The 19,812-nt window shown below is 37.8% G+C and overlaps 2 protein-coding genes across 6 annotated transcripts in view; one reads left to right on the forward strand and one right to left on the reverse strand.

The window, feature by feature from the left end:
* The first annotated feature begins 1,500 nt into the window (after positions 1-1,500).
* Positions 1,501-18,775, forward strand: LOC6554701. Of its 3 annotated transcripts, none has more exons than XR_003407600.1 (7): positions 1,501-1,614; positions 1,679-1,718; positions 1,787-1,857; positions 17,173-17,337; positions 17,393-17,471; positions 17,571-17,788; positions 17,846-17,938. XR_003407600.1 is itself a non-coding variant. In XM_026975889.1 (7 exons), the coding sequence occupies exons 1-6, from the start codon at positions 1,552-1,554 to the stop codon at positions 18,526-18,528; spliced, it is 420 nt and encodes a 139-aa protein (XP_026831690.1). In that variant the 5' UTR covers positions 1,501-1,551; the 3' UTR covers positions 18,529-18,546; positions 18,608-18,650. The 3 variants fall into 3 exon arrangements, 2 of the variants coding, with proteins under 2 accessions (XP_026831690.1, XP_026831689.1); XM_026975889.1 differs by lacking the exons at positions 17,173-17,337; positions 17,393-17,471; positions 17,571-17,788; positions 17,846-17,938 and adding exons at positions 18,029-18,193; positions 18,262-18,337; positions 18,524-18,546; positions 18,608-18,650; XM_026975888.1 differs by lacking the exons at positions 17,173-17,337; positions 17,393-17,471; positions 17,571-17,788; positions 17,846-17,938 and adding exons at positions 18,029-18,193; positions 18,262-18,337; positions 18,608-18,775.
* Positions 8,401-19,812, reverse strand: part of LOC6554700 (poly(U)-binding-splicing factor PUF60-B) — a 43,696-nt gene continuing 32,284 nt past the window's right edge. For 2 of the 3 annotated variants that reach the window (XM_001981742.3, XM_026975886.1), the window contains 3 exons: positions 15,220-15,751; positions 10,594-11,297; positions 8,401-10,524 (listed from right to left, as the gene is read on the reverse strand). In XM_001981742.3, the coding sequence (XP_001981778.2) occupies positions 10,047-10,524; positions 10,594-11,297; positions 15,220-15,751 (1,714 nt within the window). In that variant the 3' untranslated portion in view covers positions 8,401-10,046. Of the gene's footprint in view, positions 10,525-10,593; positions 11,298-15,219; positions 16,490-19,812 lie in introns of those variants that run through there. The other variant, XM_015153489.2, reaches the window with a different exon arrangement.

The following is a 19,812-nucleotide window of genomic DNA, read 5'->3' on the forward strand; positions in this document are numbered from 1 at the left end:
ATTTTTTCGAAAAATGGCCAAAATTCAACATTTAAAACCTCGAATGCAATTCGATGGCAAATTTTATACCGAATTCAACGAGGTATGACATTCCACAATCAGACCAATATTTTAGCTGCTGTGAACAAAAAACTGATCATTTTTAATCAAAAAATCAGGATTAAAGAAAATCTATGTACATCGCATTTTTGTAAGGGGTAACATCATAAAAATGGGCAAAATTCAACATTTAAAACCTCGAATGCAATTCGATGGCAAATTTTATACCGAATTCAACGAGGTATGACATTCCACAATCAGACCAATATTTTAGCTGCTGTGAACAAAAAACTGATCATTTTTAATCAAAAAATCAGGATTAAAGAAAATCTATGTACATCGCATTTTTGTAAGGGGTAACATCATAAAAATGGGCAAAATTCAACATTTAAAACCTCGAATGCAATTCGATGGCAAATTTTATACCGAATTCAACGAGGTATGACATTCCACAATCAGACCAATATTTTAGCTCCTGTGAACAAAAAACTGATCATTTTTAATCAAAAAATCAGGATTAAAGAAAATCTATGTACATCGCATTTTTGTAAGGGGTAACATCATAAAAATGGGCAAAATTCAACATTTAAAACCTCGAATGCAATTCGATGGCAAATTTTATACCGAATTCAACGAGGTATGACATTCCACAATCAGACCAATATTTTAGCTCCTGTGAACAAAAAACTGATCATTTTTAATCAAAAAATCAGGATTAAAGAAAAATATGTACATCGCATTTTGTAATCATAATTTTTTCGAAAAATGGCCAAAATTCAACATTTAAAACCTCGAATGCAATTCGATGGCAAATTTTATACCGAATTCAACGAGGTATGACATTCCACAATCAGATCAATATTTTAGCTGCTGTGAACAAAAAACTGATAATTTTTAATCAAAAAATCAGGATTAAAGATAATCTATGTACATCGCATTTTGTAAGGGGTAACACCATATTTTTTTGCGAAAAATGGCCAAAATTCAACATTTCAAACTTTGAATGCAATTCGATGGCGAATTTTATACCGAATCCAACGAGGTATGACATTCCACAATCAGATCAATATTTTAGCTGCTGTGAACAAAAAACTGATAATTTTTAACCAAAAAATCAGGATTAAAGAAAAACAATGTACATACACCGCATTTTTGTAAGGGGTAACATCAGAATTTTTTGCGAGAAATGCTCAAAATTTAACATTTCAAGCCTGAATGCCATCCGATGGGGAATTCCATTACGAATTCAACGAGATATATTAAGATATTTAGATTTTTTAGACATTTTTAGATATAAGATATTTAGACGACCTTAAATTTATGTGAACAAAAAAAAATATTTTTTTTGGGCAGAATTGTCGATTTGTCGACTTTTGGTCGACACCGATGAAAATTATGTCAACAGACCTTAGTATTAAAATTTCATTTGTATTAGAACAAACATTTCAAATTCGGCAAAAATTTCAAAATTAAAAAAAAAAATTGTGTGTTGAATTAGCCAATTTGATTATAATGGCGCTTCGTCTTACGACCATTGCTCTTCTAAAACGCACTCCTTTATTACTCGTGCCAAAGGTAAGGCTAAAAATCGCAATCAGATCCTGTTCATATGATAAGTTATCAACAATTCGATTCGCAGTTAAAAGCAGCACCGCCAACACGCACGATACTACTAAGAAGTAAGTAACTCGTTGGCAAATCTCCAAGTCAGGATTGCTTATGTGCAAACCAATGTCCTTTTTTTCAGAGAATCTGGTACCGTTTTTAGATGATGATCCTTGTGTGTTCTCAAAGAAAGCCGTCATGCATCATTGGGGGGTAAGTGTAAATAGGATTGTCTATAACTCCAAACCCAAAGACTTACCGCATTTGCCATAAACCTATTAACGGAACTTAAAAGTTGAGAGAATGTGTGTATATATAATGTTCTATGCTTACTTTTAGTGCCTCTAATGGTTTATTAGAGCAGTTCTATGTTGGTCTTTTTAAGGGTCTATAGAAGATTTCAGTGGTTAAGGAGTGCCAAATGTATAGAAAGTTCTTAGTTTGTGTATTTGTTGAAAAATATCGAATAAATGCTCAATATTACCAAACTAACTACGCGCAAGATTCATAGATACAAAATTATAATGTTTTGTGTAGGGTGTGGAAAATGCACGGAAATTGAGTTGGTTGAAACTACAGAACAAATTATTTTATGTGAAACATTTATTGTGGTATATATGTATATAGTAAATATATATATAATTAATTATATTAATACGCTGCAACATTTAAGATGAGTTTGGTTTTGAGTTTCGTGTGGATCAAACAGCAAATTTTTACGCAAATTTAAGTTTACACATTACCAACTGATGTCTGTCTTTTTGTGTGAATGAGTGTGCATGTATGTACTACGGTCTAATCAAATCTATACTTTATCTATGAATACTTTATATAATATTTGATTTTCAATAATATATTTATACTGCATAAGAAGCGAAGGGCAACCAAGTTTGGAAACAGCAATTCGATAACTTCTCGAAATCCGACTTTTTGTTTTATATAATTTTGTATTGCACAAACAACGGCAACATAAAACATTAATTTTTTTTTAGATTTGAATACTCTTCATATACGCTACTATTTTCTTTGCTTACAACGACCAACACAACAACACAGTGTGCATCAGTGTATCTTTAAATTGGTTCATCTTTCAACTTAGCGCTTAGGGTTCTAATGTTAGCTTTTCGGGTCATCGTTTTAAGTTCAAGATGGCGCTTAATGTAGCGCATCCTTAAAATACAAATATATATATGTATATATATTTATATGTATCTATTACTTGAGTTTGCCTCAACAGTAACACATCGGTATCAAAGTTATATATGTATGTATATATATTGCTTATATGTTGTCCTCGCTCCAACTAACTACCTATAATATCTGACTGTTAATTGTTGAATCGTATGATTTACCTTTCGCTTAGAGAATACTCTCTAACAAACTTTTAGTTCACACAAATAGGGTATTGTCGCATATATATTTTCTTAAAAAGAGTGTTTCTTAGCTTCTTGCTTGCTGATCATTGGTTTCGATTCAGATATCTTCGTTTTCCAAAAACCATGCATTGCCTAAGATAAAGCCAAAATGTTGAATCAAAGGTAGAATTGGATACCACTTGTGTACAGGTATGTACAACTTAGGATGACGGAAATAAAAAAGCTGGCATTACTAAAAGCATCAATATTGTACACTAGAAGTAAAGCTAAGAACTAAAATAAATTAGGTATCCGTAAATAGAGTGTTACGTACTTAAATTACATTTTGAATAGACTTTTATATGGCTGCAACTCAAATAATATTTATTAGGAAGCGGAAAAACTAGTCAAATTACATTGAGCACCCGAGGTATGAAAAACAATTTAGAACAAATTAAAGTAAATAATCTACAAAGAAAGAAGTGAATTATGTATAATAAATATCGTTATTGCTAAGTATCAATCTTTTACCATTACTTTACGATTACGTGGTACCAAGTTCGAAACGGAGAGTACGTTATACGAGTACATTTTACAAAGTCTAATATATGACGGTGGTTTCTAAGTCAACTATGAACTAATTAGTACCATACGAATGTAAGAGTATTTATGTTTAATTACAGCTAGTCTTACGCTAAACATTAACAATACAATATGTTGTACAAACATTTTTTTTCATTTGTTTGATTTGTGCATTGTACAAGAAAAAATTATTTCGTGCAAACTACTTCCAAATTACAGATATATAGTACTTTTCCAGATGTTATTTTACTCGTATGCCACTTAGTTCAAATGAAGTACAAAGGTTCTATGTGTAAAATGTTTTTTTTTTTCCACATTTCATTTATTCATTTCAATTCAATTCAAAAGGGATTTATGCCAAGAAGTATTTCAATAGGAAAATTACACAAAAGGGTTCACATTACATTTTTGTCAGCAATTGGTTTGATTTTCGGATTTCTCTGTTTGGATTCTGGGGGGGTTTTATAGGCTAAAAGAGTAAATACCGTTTACATGTCCTTTGTATATATCGAAAGAATTATATATGGTGTTTCAGTATATATATGTTAGTGTCTACACATCGCTACAAGTATAGAGCGAGAAGTAGAGCGACAGCAGTTACGTGTTACAGTTACAAGATACAGGTGTTGTATATAATATATCCGCTTTTCGTTACAGGCTAAACAAATAATAACCGTTTCGGAAACAAATGTATACAAGGCTGGCTGTTATACTTTCTGATCTATGGATACGTTTCTCAGCCAAAGCCAAACTCACAAACTCAATTTAAAGGGTGTTATACTGGTTTGCTTATGGCCTAAAAGTTATATCGTTTATATATATATATATGTATGTATATATATTTATATGAAAACTTATGGCTAACCTTCGTGTTTACCAAATCGTTCAATATAATGCACTTGCTTATCGTTTATATAGTTTGTTTTAATCCTTTCTTGACCTTTGTTCCAATCCTTGGAGAAACAAATTTACAACAGTTAGTAAGTAGAGCTTTCCACCCGTCTGCGATTTTTTCTTATGAATAGGTCGAAACGATCTGTAGTTTGGGAACCAAATAACCAAAAATCAAAACAAGGTTCTAAGCCATTTTTACTCCTTAAATGGGCGATTTCGTTTAAAATTCCTCGTTGCAAAAATTGTACTGATTGATTACGTGTAACAAGTATAGCCAAAAGCTGAGCTCGGTCTGCCCAATGAGGTTGTTTGGAAATCATCGGGGTCTTTAGACACAAAACATAACCGAATTTGATTAACCCTAAAATTTCTGCCGTTGCCACTATTGGTGTAAGAACTTTTTCATGTCAATTAGTTGCTGGAAGACGAGTCTAAGTTATGTTTTCGTTTAGGAAAGTCTTAGCAAGGCTTTCTGCTAAAATTTCGTTAGCGAATCTACTCACCTCAGTTTTGGAGTATTCTTTACTTCACAATGTTTATTGTATTTAGCCTTAATAAAAAACCACGTTTGTATCAATTGAACTTGGTGTTGAATTCGTTCGTTTCGATTTTCTTTTCTTTTCAAAATACAGCTCAGTAGAATTGATATGTTACGAGCCAATAGAAGTAATCATCCTTCCTTGCTATATAAGAAAACATGTTCCTTTTTTCCATATATATGTATATATTTGTTTTGTGTTTTAGTATATTTGAATTTTCTTGCTTAACACTTAAATTAGGTTTGAATCCGACTGTTGTTGTCTTTGATCTTAGCATTTTGTTAAGCATTTGAAATGAGCAAAAGTAGCCATTCACTGTTTCTTAATAATATGTGTTATGCATTTAAATATAATTTTAGCAATTGATAAATATATAGCTTGTTCGTCAAAGTATCTCTTGAATACTTGTACGCATTGCTTCGAAATTATTTAACACCTTGACTTAAGTTTAAGCTTAAAGTAATGTTTTTCTTAGAGCATTTTCAATGTGATGTATATGTTTTGTTGTTTTTATATTTCCCAGAATTAGTCAAGGGAAATAATTGCTTTTAGATTTTATTGTGTACGTTCGATTTTTGGTTTGCATTTTTACTTAAATATTTATTGTTGGTTTTTCGCTGCGTACTTACCACCATTTTAATTTGTTTATAAACAATTAGTTTGTGCCTATGCACATCAATTGACTAGCTTGTTGAGAGTGTATTGGTGTGTGTTTGGTTGTATTAGTGTCGGTGTTTTTTATAGCGCTTGGTTGATAAGAAAACATATATGGGTACGCCAAACAAATAAGCAAGAAGCCAAAAAATGCCAGGTCACGAAACAAAAAATACTTTAAGTAAACTAATTAACTTTGGGTTTCACTTTCATTTTGTTAGGATCTAATAACCTGATTTCTGAATTTTGCTACAAATTTGGTCCTCATTAGTCACTCAAATCAACAATATTGGATGCACTAGTGTTCGGTTATCTAAAACCATATCCAAAATGAAAACTACTTGCTTGCGCTGTTTTCAAGATATCGATGATCGGTTCAAAATATTTTCTGGAGAATTTTTCAGCAAACCTCTTTTCATAAATTCAGTTTGGTTTTCTTGGGTAAATCTCGAAAACTCTTGGATTTGACACCTTCAAAGTGATATGCGTTGTTTTGTAGCCTTCACAACAACAGTTGATGAAATGTTTACTTGTGTTTCTTCCCTGGTTCTCACTGGGTATACCAAAAATTCTACTCTAAGTATGCAATTTGACACATTTTGAGAGACGCTCCTCAATATACTCGTATAATTGATATATACATATAATATATAATTTTTTGTTTCGGTTTTACTAATTGAATATATCACGGTCCTGCTAAATATCATCGTATATGTTCTATCTGTATATATGCATGTAAATATCTATAAAGTTTTCGCCACTATATGTAGTTCTGCGGGAGAACATGTTTCAAAGGCTATCTAATCCAACTATTTCAATTTCTAAAACGCTCTTCGATCCGAATCCAAATCCAAAAGGTACCCTAGGATTGGTTTCCTTGTCGATTGCATAGTGTAAGTACTTTTCTCAGTTTGTTAGGTAATTTGGTTTACGAATACTGACACTTGAATGCTGAAACACAGTTGATCTTATTGTCATATGATGTATGTGTGTATGATGTAGGTATGTAAGTAGTTAATGCTAATGTCTTCCTAATGGGGGGAACTTGAGGAATCTCGGCTGGGGTTCCAACTGTGACAGATGATATGAGATTGCCGTTGTATATATAAAGGTTTTTACTCAATTGACTACTGTACATGTTTCATCATGCGTTTGGTTTTATAAATGGGTGTATATATCTATTAAAAAGGTTTAAGTAACTATGGTTATCTAAACATGTTGTATGTCAAAAAGTTGCTTGTAAACCTACAAGTACAACGAAATGATAATGTCCAATTCGGAGTGTGTAATGTTGGTACTATATTACAGCAAGTTCTTATGTAGTTTTTGGCCCGATAAATAATGGTTGAGAACTGTGTATACTTGCACAGAATGTTAAAACTCTTGATGAGACTAACCACACGAAAACAAGTCAAAAATACAGATATTTTAAAATTTTTAGATGTTTAAGAACTGGTCGATAAGTTCAATTTATGAAAGACTATCCAAGTCAAAGGTATATAAAGAAAATTTAAAATATTTTTTGGTATGACTACATATCAACCAGTTCTTCTTTTTGAGCAATTTTTTGTATTCTATTAATATTGGTAGCAAAAAAATAGATATATGTATATGTATATATTTTATAGAGAGCTACGTATGTTCGATCTGTTAACTATATATCAAAATTAGCAAGCTACTACTTTGGGTATGTATCTTTGGTACGAGTATGGGAAATAAAACATTTCATTGGATATAAGACATATCGAATTCAGACTGTTGAAACTGTTACAAGTACAAATATCTAAGTAGATCGCCGACACTTTATCGCTCTGAATGAATATTGAAGCATACGGATAAGTGAACAAAAACTATAAGTTATTCCAAAGGAACTACAATGAACATAGGCAACTATGGGAGCATTTTTTGACTTCTTGCTTTATCGGCTAATAGAAAGAAATTGAAAATGCAGTAATCAAATATAAATATTTTTATTTGGTTTGTTTATAAATAATGTCAATAGAACAAAGTGTGTGTAGTCAATAAAAAGGAATTCGTATTAATCATCTTGGATTGGCAGGGTAAAAAAATCAACCTTATGCTAAAAGCAATTGTTCTGAGATCGAGATCTGACAGACGAGTTACAAAAATTATAAATATTAATATGGATAAGTAAATGGCACCATAGCATGTCTGGAATGTGTTATTAGAGTCTTAGGCGTAAACAATAAATAAATAAATTAGTTTCTGCAAATGGAGATGGGGGACATTTGAGCCTCGAATTTGGCCCAGCAAATGAATTCAAATGAATTTTGGTTAATATGCATTATCTTTGGTATACGAAACAATATTACATCATACTCACCCCCCGAGTCGAAATCGAAAATCTACAGGAATTATAAACAATTCTCCACAATCGCACAATTGTTAACTTTTTGGTACTGGCAAATGCATCGAAATGTAATAAGTTCTACACATGGCTAAGAGGAGCAGATAACAGATAGTAGAGAGTAAGACAGCACAGCACAACAACAGATACAAGAGTGTGTGGATTATACGAGGTACATCAAATCAATTCAAATCAAATCATAAAATACAGATAAATGTGGTCAAGTATGTACAATCAAATTAATCAAATCATAAGAAAACACAAATGTTTGCTCAACTCATGGCAAAGTTGCTTGTTGTTTTGTTCGTTGGTTTTTATTAAACACAAAATTACTTCAAATGTTTCATTGTTTTCCATATAATGTGTGTGTGTGTTTGTTTGCTTGTGTGTAATGTATATAAACTAGATATTTACATACGCAAAATATTACTTTCCAAATGATAACTAGTAACTAAAATTAAACTTCAAGCATGCAAGCGATTCAAATGAGACAAATACATAACTAACCAGGAGCATCTGCCCCGGGTTTTCTTCTTATTTCGATCATATTCTTGGTTTCAATGGGTGAAGTATTCGGTATTTGCCGAATGCAAAATCAAATGCAAATGCTACAGATAAGGGTAATTACAAAATAATATTAATAACTAAGATTGTGCCATTTAAAACAATAAGCTACAGTAAAGTAATGTTACCTGGTTCATGAGCTGTTTGGATGGTTATGCAAATGGGAGATTTGGTGATTTGGAAAAAGGTTGGAAAATCTAAAATATTAGTAGTGCCCTAAAGACTCGTTCTCGGTTGAATATCTTAAGAACTATAAATGAAGCCGCTAGTCTTGAGAACTTTTCGTCGCTCGAAAGTATAAGAATATGCAAATGCCAAAATGTTCAACAAATGTTATTTAGTTACTTGCTACAAATAGTTGAGATTGAGTGCAGACTAAACTAGTTATACAACTAAATCAAATAAGAGTCGCACACACGAAACACAACGAGATTTTGATTTGTTTGTTGTGGTATTTGTAATTGTTATTATAATTAAGTACACAGAACAGATTTGGGAAGATAGAATGTAGGGTATAGGAGTTTTCGTGTTGGTGAGTTTGGTGATGTTCGTTAGTGATTGTTTAACTCTGTTGTTGTATTCTATGCTGGGATGAATTAAATTCGAACTCAACTAAACGTCTAAAATAATAGTCTAATTTAGGGTTTCATCGCTGATTTAAACAATAATTCATAATTCTTTGTTTGAGCAAAACGTTTTCCTTTGCTGTTTCATTCAGTTAATTAATACTGCCCTTGCAGGAGTTTCTCATTCATTTCAGCTGAGTTTAGGGCTCCAGAAAATGAACAAATTTTCGATCTTTAATTAGTGAGCGCCATTCTTGAGTTAACTTATAAGATTCATTCCTTGCTCTTGCATTTTATAAATATGTATGTATATTTATATTTACGTTTTGTTTTTATTAGGTTAGGTTTAGGTTTAATGGTTTTCTTTTATGCACTAAAAATTATATATTAACGGCTACATTTAAACGCAATCACAATCGGTGGTTTTTTAATGTGTTTTCCTTCCTTCTTTTGCTTCTCTAACGCTCAGTAATTTTTGCTTTTTGCTTTTTGGTTTTGAATTTTGTTTTTCCTTGATTTCGCTTTGCTTTGCTTCCGGTTTTGTTCTTTTTTTCTCGCTTATATTGCTTATGATTTGTTATGTTTATATATATATATTAGTTAGTATTTATTGAACCCGCCCGAGGGCGCCTTAAATATAATACTTAATTTGCCTTCCGTGTATCGGACTACTAACTTAGCCAAACTCGAAGGAAAACCAACTTCGTATGAGTGTGTTTCTGTGTGGTTCTATGAATATTAATGGATTGGGGCCATGTGGACTTCGTATGGATCTATTACTAGGGGTGGTGTTCACATGTGGGTGTGGTAGGGTGATGGTGGTGTATGGTGTATGCATGGTGAGAGTGTTTCATTCAAATTACCAAACAAAACCCGCGTCTTAGACGTACATGCCCATGCCGTACATGGTGCTCCAATCGACGCCCTGGAAGCTAGACATGTCCACGTTGGCCAGCGCATAGTTGGAGTAGGCAGCCGCCGGATTGGCAGCAGCGGCGGCGGCGGCAGCAGCGGCATTCAGCGGATTGCCGGCCATTAAGCCAGCTTGCTGGGCGGCAGCGGCCAGGCTGTGGGCTCCAGCGGCACCTGCCCCATTCGCAGCATTGGCCGCCAGGGCGGCAGCCGCTGCTGCCGAGTGCGCCTGCGAAGCGGGATTAGAGACGGCGCTGTGGTGGCTCTGCTGCTGCTGCTGGGCGGCGGCCACATGGGCATTGTGGGTCTGCTGCTGGTGATGATGCTGCTGCTGTTGCTGCTGCTGGTGATGATGGGCAGCGGCGGCCACGCTTTGCGCCTGATGAGCCTGCATCAAGGCGGCGTTGGCAGTGGCGGCGCTGGCGGGGATCGAGTAGGGTGCATACCTATAATGGGGATTTATCAGGTATTAGCTCGGTTCTCTTGAGTCCAGATTATCCAGCACTATTACTCACCGGACGCTGTGCAGCGCAGTCTGCGGATATGTGGTCAACAGCTTGCCGAAGCCAGCCTGATTGGCCATCGAGGCTGCTGCGGCGGCGTTTTGTACTTGAAATGGATTCTGTGATATGAGGGCGGCCTGCTGGGCGGCAGCGGCTGCTGCCGGAGATTGCAGTAGCTGTGTGGGATTTTGGAGCATGGCCAGCGGGTTCATGGTGGCCACGCCGGCACCACGGGCTCCAATCAACTGTCCAGGAGCTGTGGGCAGCTGAACGCCCAGGGTGCCCAACATAATGCGCTTCTGGAGGAGCTGGGCAGCCGGGGTGACCGCTTCCTTGGGCTGTGCTTTCTTGCACTCGACCTTCTTGTTCTTGATGGTGTGGAAGTGAATCTCACAGACGCGATCGACCACATCCTCATTCTCAAAGGTGACAAATCCAAAGCCGCGATGGCGCTTCGTCTGCTGGTCCATCAGCATAACCGTCTCCTCGACGGGTCCGAACTGGCTGAAGTAGGCTTTGACCTCCTCGGCGGAGGTGTCCTGCGAGACGCCGCCCACGAAGATCTTCTTGGTCTTGTTGGCCTGGCGAGGTCGGTTCTTTGGAGTGGCATGCTTAGGATCGATCTTCTTGCCATCGAGTGTGTGAATGGGCACCTTGAGGACCTTCTCCACGGTGCAGGGTTCTTGGAATGTGATGAAACCAAAGCCGCGACTGCGCTGTAGGTGTTAAGTTGAGGGGAAGAGAGACAAATAGGGACGGATACATTAGTTTGGTGCAGTCATTAGCTTTGAGAGAGAAAGAGCTTCGGTTAGAGGCGACTAGGTCTAAGTTGCAAATGTTGTAGTTATATAACTAGGATTAATAATCGGTAAATGTCCTACGAAACGTTAGCAAAAGTCCAACAAAGTAAGAATCAATCAAGTCGATCGGAACTCGATCTTCCACAAGTATATAAAAATGATATATATAGATATATGTAAACACAGATACGGATACAGTTTATATGCATGTATGTAGATGGCTTTATTGACTGAATTGGGCGTGCCATTTTTACGCTTTTTGCTCATCAAATTTGCATCGTTTTCAGTTTTTTTTCTTTTTTGTTTTTGTTCTTGCGTGGAGGTAACACAAACAAGTTTTAATTAAAATCCAAACAACACAAAATATGTTTCAACTAATAAAACTAAAATTCGTCTAAGTATACTTTTGCTGTGTTAACAGAATACCAATATTTATACGCAAGTAGATCGATCGTTATATGGTCATTTGCTAAACTGGAACATACATATATCATAGAAACATTACGAAATATATGCATTCAACGTGTTCTCCATACTGATGCGACACCCCTCTAGATCCCAGATATATGTAGTATACGGGAGGCATAGATATATATACACGATAACTGGAGGATACCAAAAACATTCGTTCACTCTGCTGTGAATGCGAACTCAAGGATACAAATGTGGCAATTACATATGGTGTATGTGATAGTAAGGCTTTAATAGAGTAGTACGAGTAGTGCGTTTCAGAGCTATAATACAATTGTAGCAATTTAAAATCTACTTGGCGCAATATTTGTTTTAAAATACAATATTTACGTAAGCTATCAAATATTACTTCTAGTAGTTATATTGTCAAATAGCTTTAAAACGCACTATTGGAAAAGTTGGGAATGCTTTATGCGTTTTTAAATGATTACACCATCTTTTGCTTGGTTTTCTTTCAAGTTAAGTAAACCCACTTATACCATACAATTCGATTTCTTTGGTTAGTTTTGCTTAATAACTACTTAAGAGTTTTTTACAAATAATGAGATTCGAATGTGTGACTTTGTTGCTTAGTCTAGTTAAATATTCTCGTACCGGTTACATATATTACAGTAATGGGGAATACAATTTTGTCTTAAGCCTAGGGCAAAGAAGAGTCAAATGGCCCAGATACAATTTATGGTACATTATTCGAGATAGAAATATAGAAACTATGAGACTACCTACCTAAAGAGAAAAGTATATAATTTCTAGTGTATGATTTAAACCTTTCGTATACGATTCCTTTAAAAGACGAGCTTTATTTATGGGCTGGGATTGGTGGGGTAACACAACTAGCTACTTCCATATACCGGGCCTAGGATATTTCCTATGAGTTGAAATCTATAATATATGCCGATTATTGGGAGATCTTCTAATGCGATTACAAACAAGGCAAAAAAAAAAAAAAGATTAATTACGACGCAACACAACAGAAACTGATTTCTTGGCATGTTTAAGAACTACTCAAATTATTAAAATATATGATTTACTTATTTGGTTGGTTAATGTAAATGATTCGGTATGCGAAATAAAATTAAGAAGCATTAACTAAACACACATAAACAGAATGTCGCATAGTGGATATTTATAAGGACTAAAATATACGGGATCTCGTAATATGGTAATAAATACGTATGTATTGGGTAAATTATGCTAAGCTAAGGTTCTTATTTATGTTACACAATCAATTCAACAGTTGCCAGGACGATTTTCGGATCCATATTACGCTAAAGTGGGAACATGGGCATTTGGATAGTATTATTTGGGGGTAAAGCACGCCTCTTCAAAATATATAGTTTTAATTGAGTTCTAGATCTAACAACTGTGTACGATATGGCAGGAAAACTCGTTAGATTAATTTGCTTTTGAGGCTTGCTTTTGATATCAATGCGTGGAGTTTAAGTTCATTGAATACGTTTTGGTTTTGTTTTGTTTTTTGCTGGGTGAATAACGCTAAAGTAAACCAAGTACACAATACGGAGTACGAGTACAAGAACGAGTACATTCAATTAGAGATACGAATACAATTATGCAGCTGTTATTATTGCTCAGAGTTATACGATATACGGAGTTACGATGCGCCAGTATTGAATTGAGTAAATCAAGTACGCTAAACGTTCTCTTTTTGTTTTTATACAGTAGTTAAAGTACTTGGCGATTGCTCTTTGTTTATTTTGTATTTTTTTTGTTGTATAAAATGTACCTAAGCCGTCGCTGGTTCGTCATCCTGTGGTTGCCATCGTGGTCGTGGTTACCTGGGCCAGGTATCCGCTGGTTCCTTGATCGGCTTCCGGCTTGTCCTTGACTCGAGACTCCTCACTTTTGGTCGTGGTTTTGTGTTCATTAAAATTATGTTATGTTTAGTAGTTTGTACATTTGGTGGGCTACATATATGACTAGCTATATAATTGACTGATCCTAGGTGCTTATGGACTACAGTACTCCCAGTACTCATCGCAAGGATCGTGATCGTCTTCACAAGCGATCTGCGCACCGAAGACAGTTGGTAAACCAGTTTTCTTCTCGCTTCTGTTGTTTTTCTTCGTTCTTTTGTTTGTTTCTGGTTTCTTGTATACTCTTTTTTTATTTTTTGTGTTGTGTTGAAGGGGGACGGAACAAAGGTGTGTGTCTGTGTGTATCTTTCGGGTCTACTTGAGGGGCCAGGACACAACCCCGTTAGTCGATCGCCGCGAATATAACTGCCCTATCATGCAGCCGTAATTGCGCAATTGGCTCGGAAACAACCCCAGGTGCACACGTACAGCTATAGAATTTGTCCTGTGCCGCATCCATCCACATCGAACCCTACTGCTGCGGAGGTCGCAGGAACAGCTGCGCCGAGGGAACAGGACTCGGAACAATGAGCCTGCCAGCCAGTCAGCTAGCAGCTGCTGCTGTTTTATGGCCCGAAAGCGGCGCGCGCGCTCTTTTCCGCTGGGGAGCCGAGCGAGCCACACATTGTATGCACTACTTATGTATACATGTGTGTATGTGCCCACTAAATACTAGTACACGTAGGATGTGTGCTTATCAAGCGGACAAATTGGGGAAAAGTCCATTTCCGCTGCAATAACTGCGCCTCTTCGAGTGAAAACTCCTATCAATAGGTATTGGTAATGTTCCCGTAGTTTTGTCTTCCCTTAGAGGAAAGGTAATCTAAAAGGTTGCTTGGAAGGCCATTTGTCTTGATAATAAAATAGTTAGGTATCTAGTTAGAAGCATAGCAAACCCCCTGCTGAAGTTCTTCCAGCGAACTAAGATGGTAGCTGAACTGTTGAGCCGCCAAATTCTGAGGAGAACGGTGGCCAAAGTGGCTTATAAGGTGCTTATGAGAAAACTGATACGGCCTGCATACAAATTATGACATGGAAATTGGTGCTCGAGTTCGTGTCTCAATAAATGTCTCAATTCCGAGTGGATCAACCCCGACAAGCTGATCTGCATTTTAAACCTGATTAAATTCAATTTCGGTTCGCTGGTCCCTCGTCCTCTGCCTCCTCCTCTTCTTACTTCACCTCCTCCTTTTCGATTTTCTTACGCCGATTCTTTTGTTTTTGGCACGTAACGCCGAAAGAACTGTAATTCTAAACCTCGGCTGGAAGAAGAAGCAGAGGAGGAAGAAGAAGAAGAAGCGGATGCCAAAAGGGCGACAAAACCTGCAGTTCTGTGCAGCTGTGCAAAAGGTAAATCACAAAATGGTAGCTGTAAACCCGAAGGGCAGGCGGATTATGGAGGTACATCATCATGTGCGACAGATAGATAGATATACCATGTCTTGTACAATGGTGGTGATGGAAATGAAAATAGAGGATATAGTTCGGCTTACCTGGGTGACGGGATCCTTCATGATGAGCACATCGGTGACGGTGCCGAACATGTTGAAGTACTCCTTCAGCTTATCGGACGACGTCTGCCAGCTGAGGCCGCCGACAAAGAGTTTGCCGGGTGCCGGATCGGAGCCACTGCCTCCGCTCAGGCTGGGCGTGGATCTGCCAGAGGAGCCGCTCTTGTTGCTGCCCCCCATGGCCGGCTGGCCGTTATTCTGTCCCGCTCCGGCGGTGGCATTGACGTTCTCCTTGAGCAGCGCCAGTGCCGCCTGTTGGGCCTGCTCCTGTTTGGGCTGATCCTGTCCAGGTGGCACCACCACCACCGAGTTCTGGTTCTGTTGCACCGCCTGCTGTGACTGCTGGGCGGCACTCTTCAAGACCGCCGCTGTGGTCAGGCCGCCGCCAATGGCGGCCACACCATTGTTGGCTATCGAGGCCACCAGCGCCTGGTGGAGATCGCGGTTGTGGTGCGGATCAATTAAGCCCGCTGCTGCGGCTGCTGCTGCTGCGGCCGCGTTCTCCATGGGATTGCTGCGTGCGTAAAAGAAACTATCAGCGGTGAGCAGGTGATCCTCGCCAGAAGTGGGCGGCGGTGGCTGCTGGCGGTGCAGCATGGTGGCGCCCTCCTGCAGCGCGTGCATTTCCTGCTTTATCTGAATCTTGAAGGCTTTTCCACAACGGTTTCTCACTCAGATAATTTTTCTTCGCCCTTTTGTTGATATTCTGCTATTTTGCCGAATTGCTGTTTAGCTGTTTTCCTTTGGGTTTGCGCGTTTTCTTTAGTCTTGTAATTTTGGTGTTTTTATTTCAAAGAAAAGTCTGTATTTCACCACTTGTATGGTTTCCAAATAAAAAAAAGCATCGACTTTTGTTCTTCCTGGTAATTTTCGCACTGCTTTTCGCCGTTTTTTTATTCGATACTTGCTTTGACTACGCTTCCTTTTCTTCCCTTTTCTACTTTGTTGTTGCCAATGGCAATGAATTGCGTTTTCTGTGTTTTTTTTGCTTTATTGCTGCTCAACAAGCTCGCGAATTATTGTAAAGAGCCAAAGCCATTAATAAATGCCCAAAACGTTTATGGAAATGTTCTAGTAACACGACACTAAATTTATTCTATTTCGCTCTCGATTTGTTCCTTCTTTAATTTACGGCTGCGACTGCGCAGTTTGAAAACTGAAATTGGAATGTTGCCATGTTCGCTGCTTTAGCGCTGCCCTTCCTCTGCCGTCGGCGACGTCAGGATTGCGGAAGCAGCGTGCGCAGGGAAATGACAAAAAAGAGGGTTGCCGAGCAGCTGGCAGGTGACAGCTGATTCTTGTGGTTGCTCTGCAGAGTGTGAACGTTGGCCAACACTACCACTATAGCGCCATCTACTCTTTGTGTTTAGGATATGGGCGTTATTTTGAAAAATAAGTTTATTTTTGTTTCGGAGTCTGACCTAATTACATCATATTTTTAGCTGATTTTCCATAAATAGTCCCAAAGAGAGGCAATAAACAAGAGAGTGCAAAGTGATGTCGAGCAGTGTATCATCCACTTGAAAAGTGTTAGGATATTTCAAATTCGAATGATTTACGATCGAAGGGACAAGCTACTTGAAAATGTTTTGGGTTATTTGTCAAATTGAGTTCTTAACACCGTACTTCTATTAATATCCTGTTAATTATAAGTAATTGACCCTAATTTTTCGCAGGCCACTATATCAAGCCCTAACCGCAAAAATACGATAAGCGATATAATTGTTGTTTAAAATGAATTATGTTCAAATAAAACGTTTTACATTTGCTAAAATTATTTTGCTATCGCATTTAGATGCGGTTAGGACTCGAAATTGTTGGTTTCTAAACGATCGCTTACGAATTCTTGCGAGTCTGGCTCAATATAGTTGTCTGCAAGGATATTGTAATATTTAAAATCCTGTGCAAGACTATTATTTGGGTTCCATTCCACAGGCATTGCCCGTTATTGCGATTTCATTTTTCTCGCTTGCCGCCGAAGTGTTAACCTGGTTGGTGATCGCGGTTACCAGGCATGATGTTTCCTACACTGCCAATTCGGCACACTACGAATGCCTCGAGACCCGCGGTAGTCTATATTACCCAGCGAAGTACCTCAAGGTGAGTCCAGATCCTGACCCTGCTGAGTGCCAGCTCAAACCATGATTCCCAACAGTTCATGAGGTTCAATCAGAAGTGCGAGGTTCCACAAGGTTTGCTTCTGGCCCATCAAGGCGACACAGCAGGACCAACGTGTATGTATTGTTGCTTATTGAAAGGACCTATTCACGTAGCTTATTTAATGACCCAATTATTCGCATAACCCAAATGTGTCCGTGTCCTGTCTTCCGCAGTTGATGATAAGAAGAAGTAGTTTGCATATCCAATCCGTTCTGGTGTAGAATTACACCCTGGTTACTTGATATGGATTCATAGAGGTAGGAGTTGACTAAGCTGGCCGGAAGGAAATGCAAGCCCAGGGAAACCCTGTAGCCACTGTAGGTAGGAGACCTCAAAATCGAAATAATCCAACGATAGGAAATTCTGTGCTCTCACTGCAGGATCTTACTGGGTATTATGTTTGAACTATATATCATATACAAACCAAGTGAAACCTTAAATGTCACAGGCGCTGCGGAACGTCAGGCTGAATGGAAATGCCAGTTTCAGTTTTCTTTTCTATACAAATGGAGTGGTCAACATAATAAAAAAAAATAAAACCAAAAAACAGCTTTTTTTCCTAAAAATTTCTTTTAGTTTGACGCCAATTGGAGTGCCTAATGTGAAGTCACTCGCCTACTTTATCCCACAGGTCCTTCCGATTTTGTTCATAATAGTCGTTGGAGGTATACTTAAAGTGGGCGCCATGATCCGTCTGGCTTTCGTCAAGGACGATGTGTTCTTTACCAAGGACTCTGCGTACTATGAGTACTTGGAGACGCGCAAAGGACCCTGGTACAAGCTGAAAAGTCGTAAGGCAAGTTACTTTGAAAGCCCAAGATTTGTGCTCTATAATTCCGATATATATTCCCATATTTACTACAGTGGGGTGGTCGCGATGAGTATGATATGCCACCCGGATTGATCTTGGCCGCCCAAGGCGATGTGTCTGGTCCCTCATGTAAGTTTATAGTTACAAATTACAGGGATGTGACATGACAAACGAACTGAATTAATTGACAAGCTTTTTATAGTGTACACGTTTTTAGCGCTTCCCAGAAACTATTAAAATGTGTTTAATTATTTTTAATTTAATGTACTATTTGGCTGGACCTTCGTTCGCTTTTGTCACTTGCCAATCTTGCAGTCTAGGAGGCGTTGAAAATGATGGTAATTACCACAAGCTACCCCAGATAACCCCGACTTAATGACAACTTTCCATGTATTGCAGTTGCTGAGGAGGAAAAGCCGAAAAGTGACGAGGGTCCGGATGTTAAAACCATTGCAGGACATGCAGTGATCACAGGAGTAGCTTTGGGCTTGGCAACCATGTTGTAGTCATAGGACGAAGCAGATTTTGTTGAAAATCTCAGGATGGACTGTTTTAGATTTATTGACGACGCATGTTTCAGTTTTACTCCGATCTGTATTACACAGTTGAAAAGGACGACAGAAAGAAACAGGATAATCTCGCTTGGATTGGACGTGGTGGTCAGATTAGCATCGAAACAATGTATTTTATAGACTTGACTTTACGTCTTCCGTCTGTTCGTTTGGCCTTGAGGTTTCGGATCCGCTGAGGTGGATTCCCAACTAGACTGATGGGAGACTTCTTAGACAAGGTAAGTTTGTTTGTCTGCCATGGACTATGATTGCTTGAGTTTAATCATTAGGTATCTGAGCTATACTATCTGAGGTATTCGAGCAGAGCTTTCGGAGTGCAGGATACCGGGAAATTTAAACTGGCACGAGGAAGTCGATCCTTGCAGTTTCGGTTAAATCATGAAGAAACACACGTATGTTATTCTATTATTCTATTTCGGTTAAATTCATCTCTTCATTTCTGACTTTTGACAGCAATTTTTGCACTTTCATAAGAGGCGCCCCCAAGTGGCGAGTAGCTTTCCTTTCCTTGGAAAGTAAAGAGGTCCTCGATGTAAAATTTTACACAGCTGTGTAGAATGCAAATTGTGAATGTAAAATGGAGGTCTGTTTTTCCTAACTGCCGGATTTGATCAATGACCAATTTCTACAGCATTAGCGCCCCAAAATTCCCTAAGTTTAAATCATACATTTTTTAAAGATATTTTTTACAATAAAACAATTAAGCTTTCTATGGACTGAATTGCAATTCCAATTGATTATGTCCTTGATGCGAAGGAGGGCAACAAATACAGAACATAAGTTATAAATGAAAGCAATTTGTGGACACTGAAATAGTCCTTCAGGCCAGCAATGACATACAGCAGGAAGCTCGACGACAACCGGCTGTAACTAAGTAAAACAAAATAAATAACTCGCTTAAATATGAATATGTTTTGATAATGCCCTTAGCAAATTGCTGTACCTCTTGTGCGGACATCCCCCGAATGTCCTTTCCTCTCATTTTCCATCCAGCCCATTTTCCAGCGCGCCTGCGCCTGTCGTCAAAGGCCC

This window comes from Drosophila erecta, unplaced genomic scaffold, assembly GCF_003286155.1.
Source record: "Drosophila erecta strain 14021-0224.00,06,07 unplaced genomic scaffold, DereRS2 tig00000000-arrow-pilon, whole genome shotgun sequence".
NCBI classification, from domain to species: domain Eukaryota; kingdom Metazoa; phylum Arthropoda; class Insecta; order Diptera; family Drosophilidae; genus Drosophila; species Drosophila erecta.

What these genes read in the sequence shown, in the direction of transcription:
- LOC6554701 (XM_026975888.1), top strand. Translation starts at nt 1,552, where the DNA reads ATGGCGCTTCGTCTTACGACCATTGCTCTTCTAAAACGCACTCCTTTA. An exon ending in CCGTCATGCATCATTGGGGG is followed by an intron (nt 1,858 to 18,028) that starts GTAAGTGTAAAT and finishes TTTATCCCACAG; the next exon opens with GTCCTTCCGATTTTGTTCAT. An exon ending in ACAAGCTGAAAAGTCGTAAG is followed by an intron (nt 18,194 to 18,261) that starts GCAAGTTACTTT and finishes TATTTACTACAG; the next exon opens with TGGGGTGGTCGCGATGAGTA.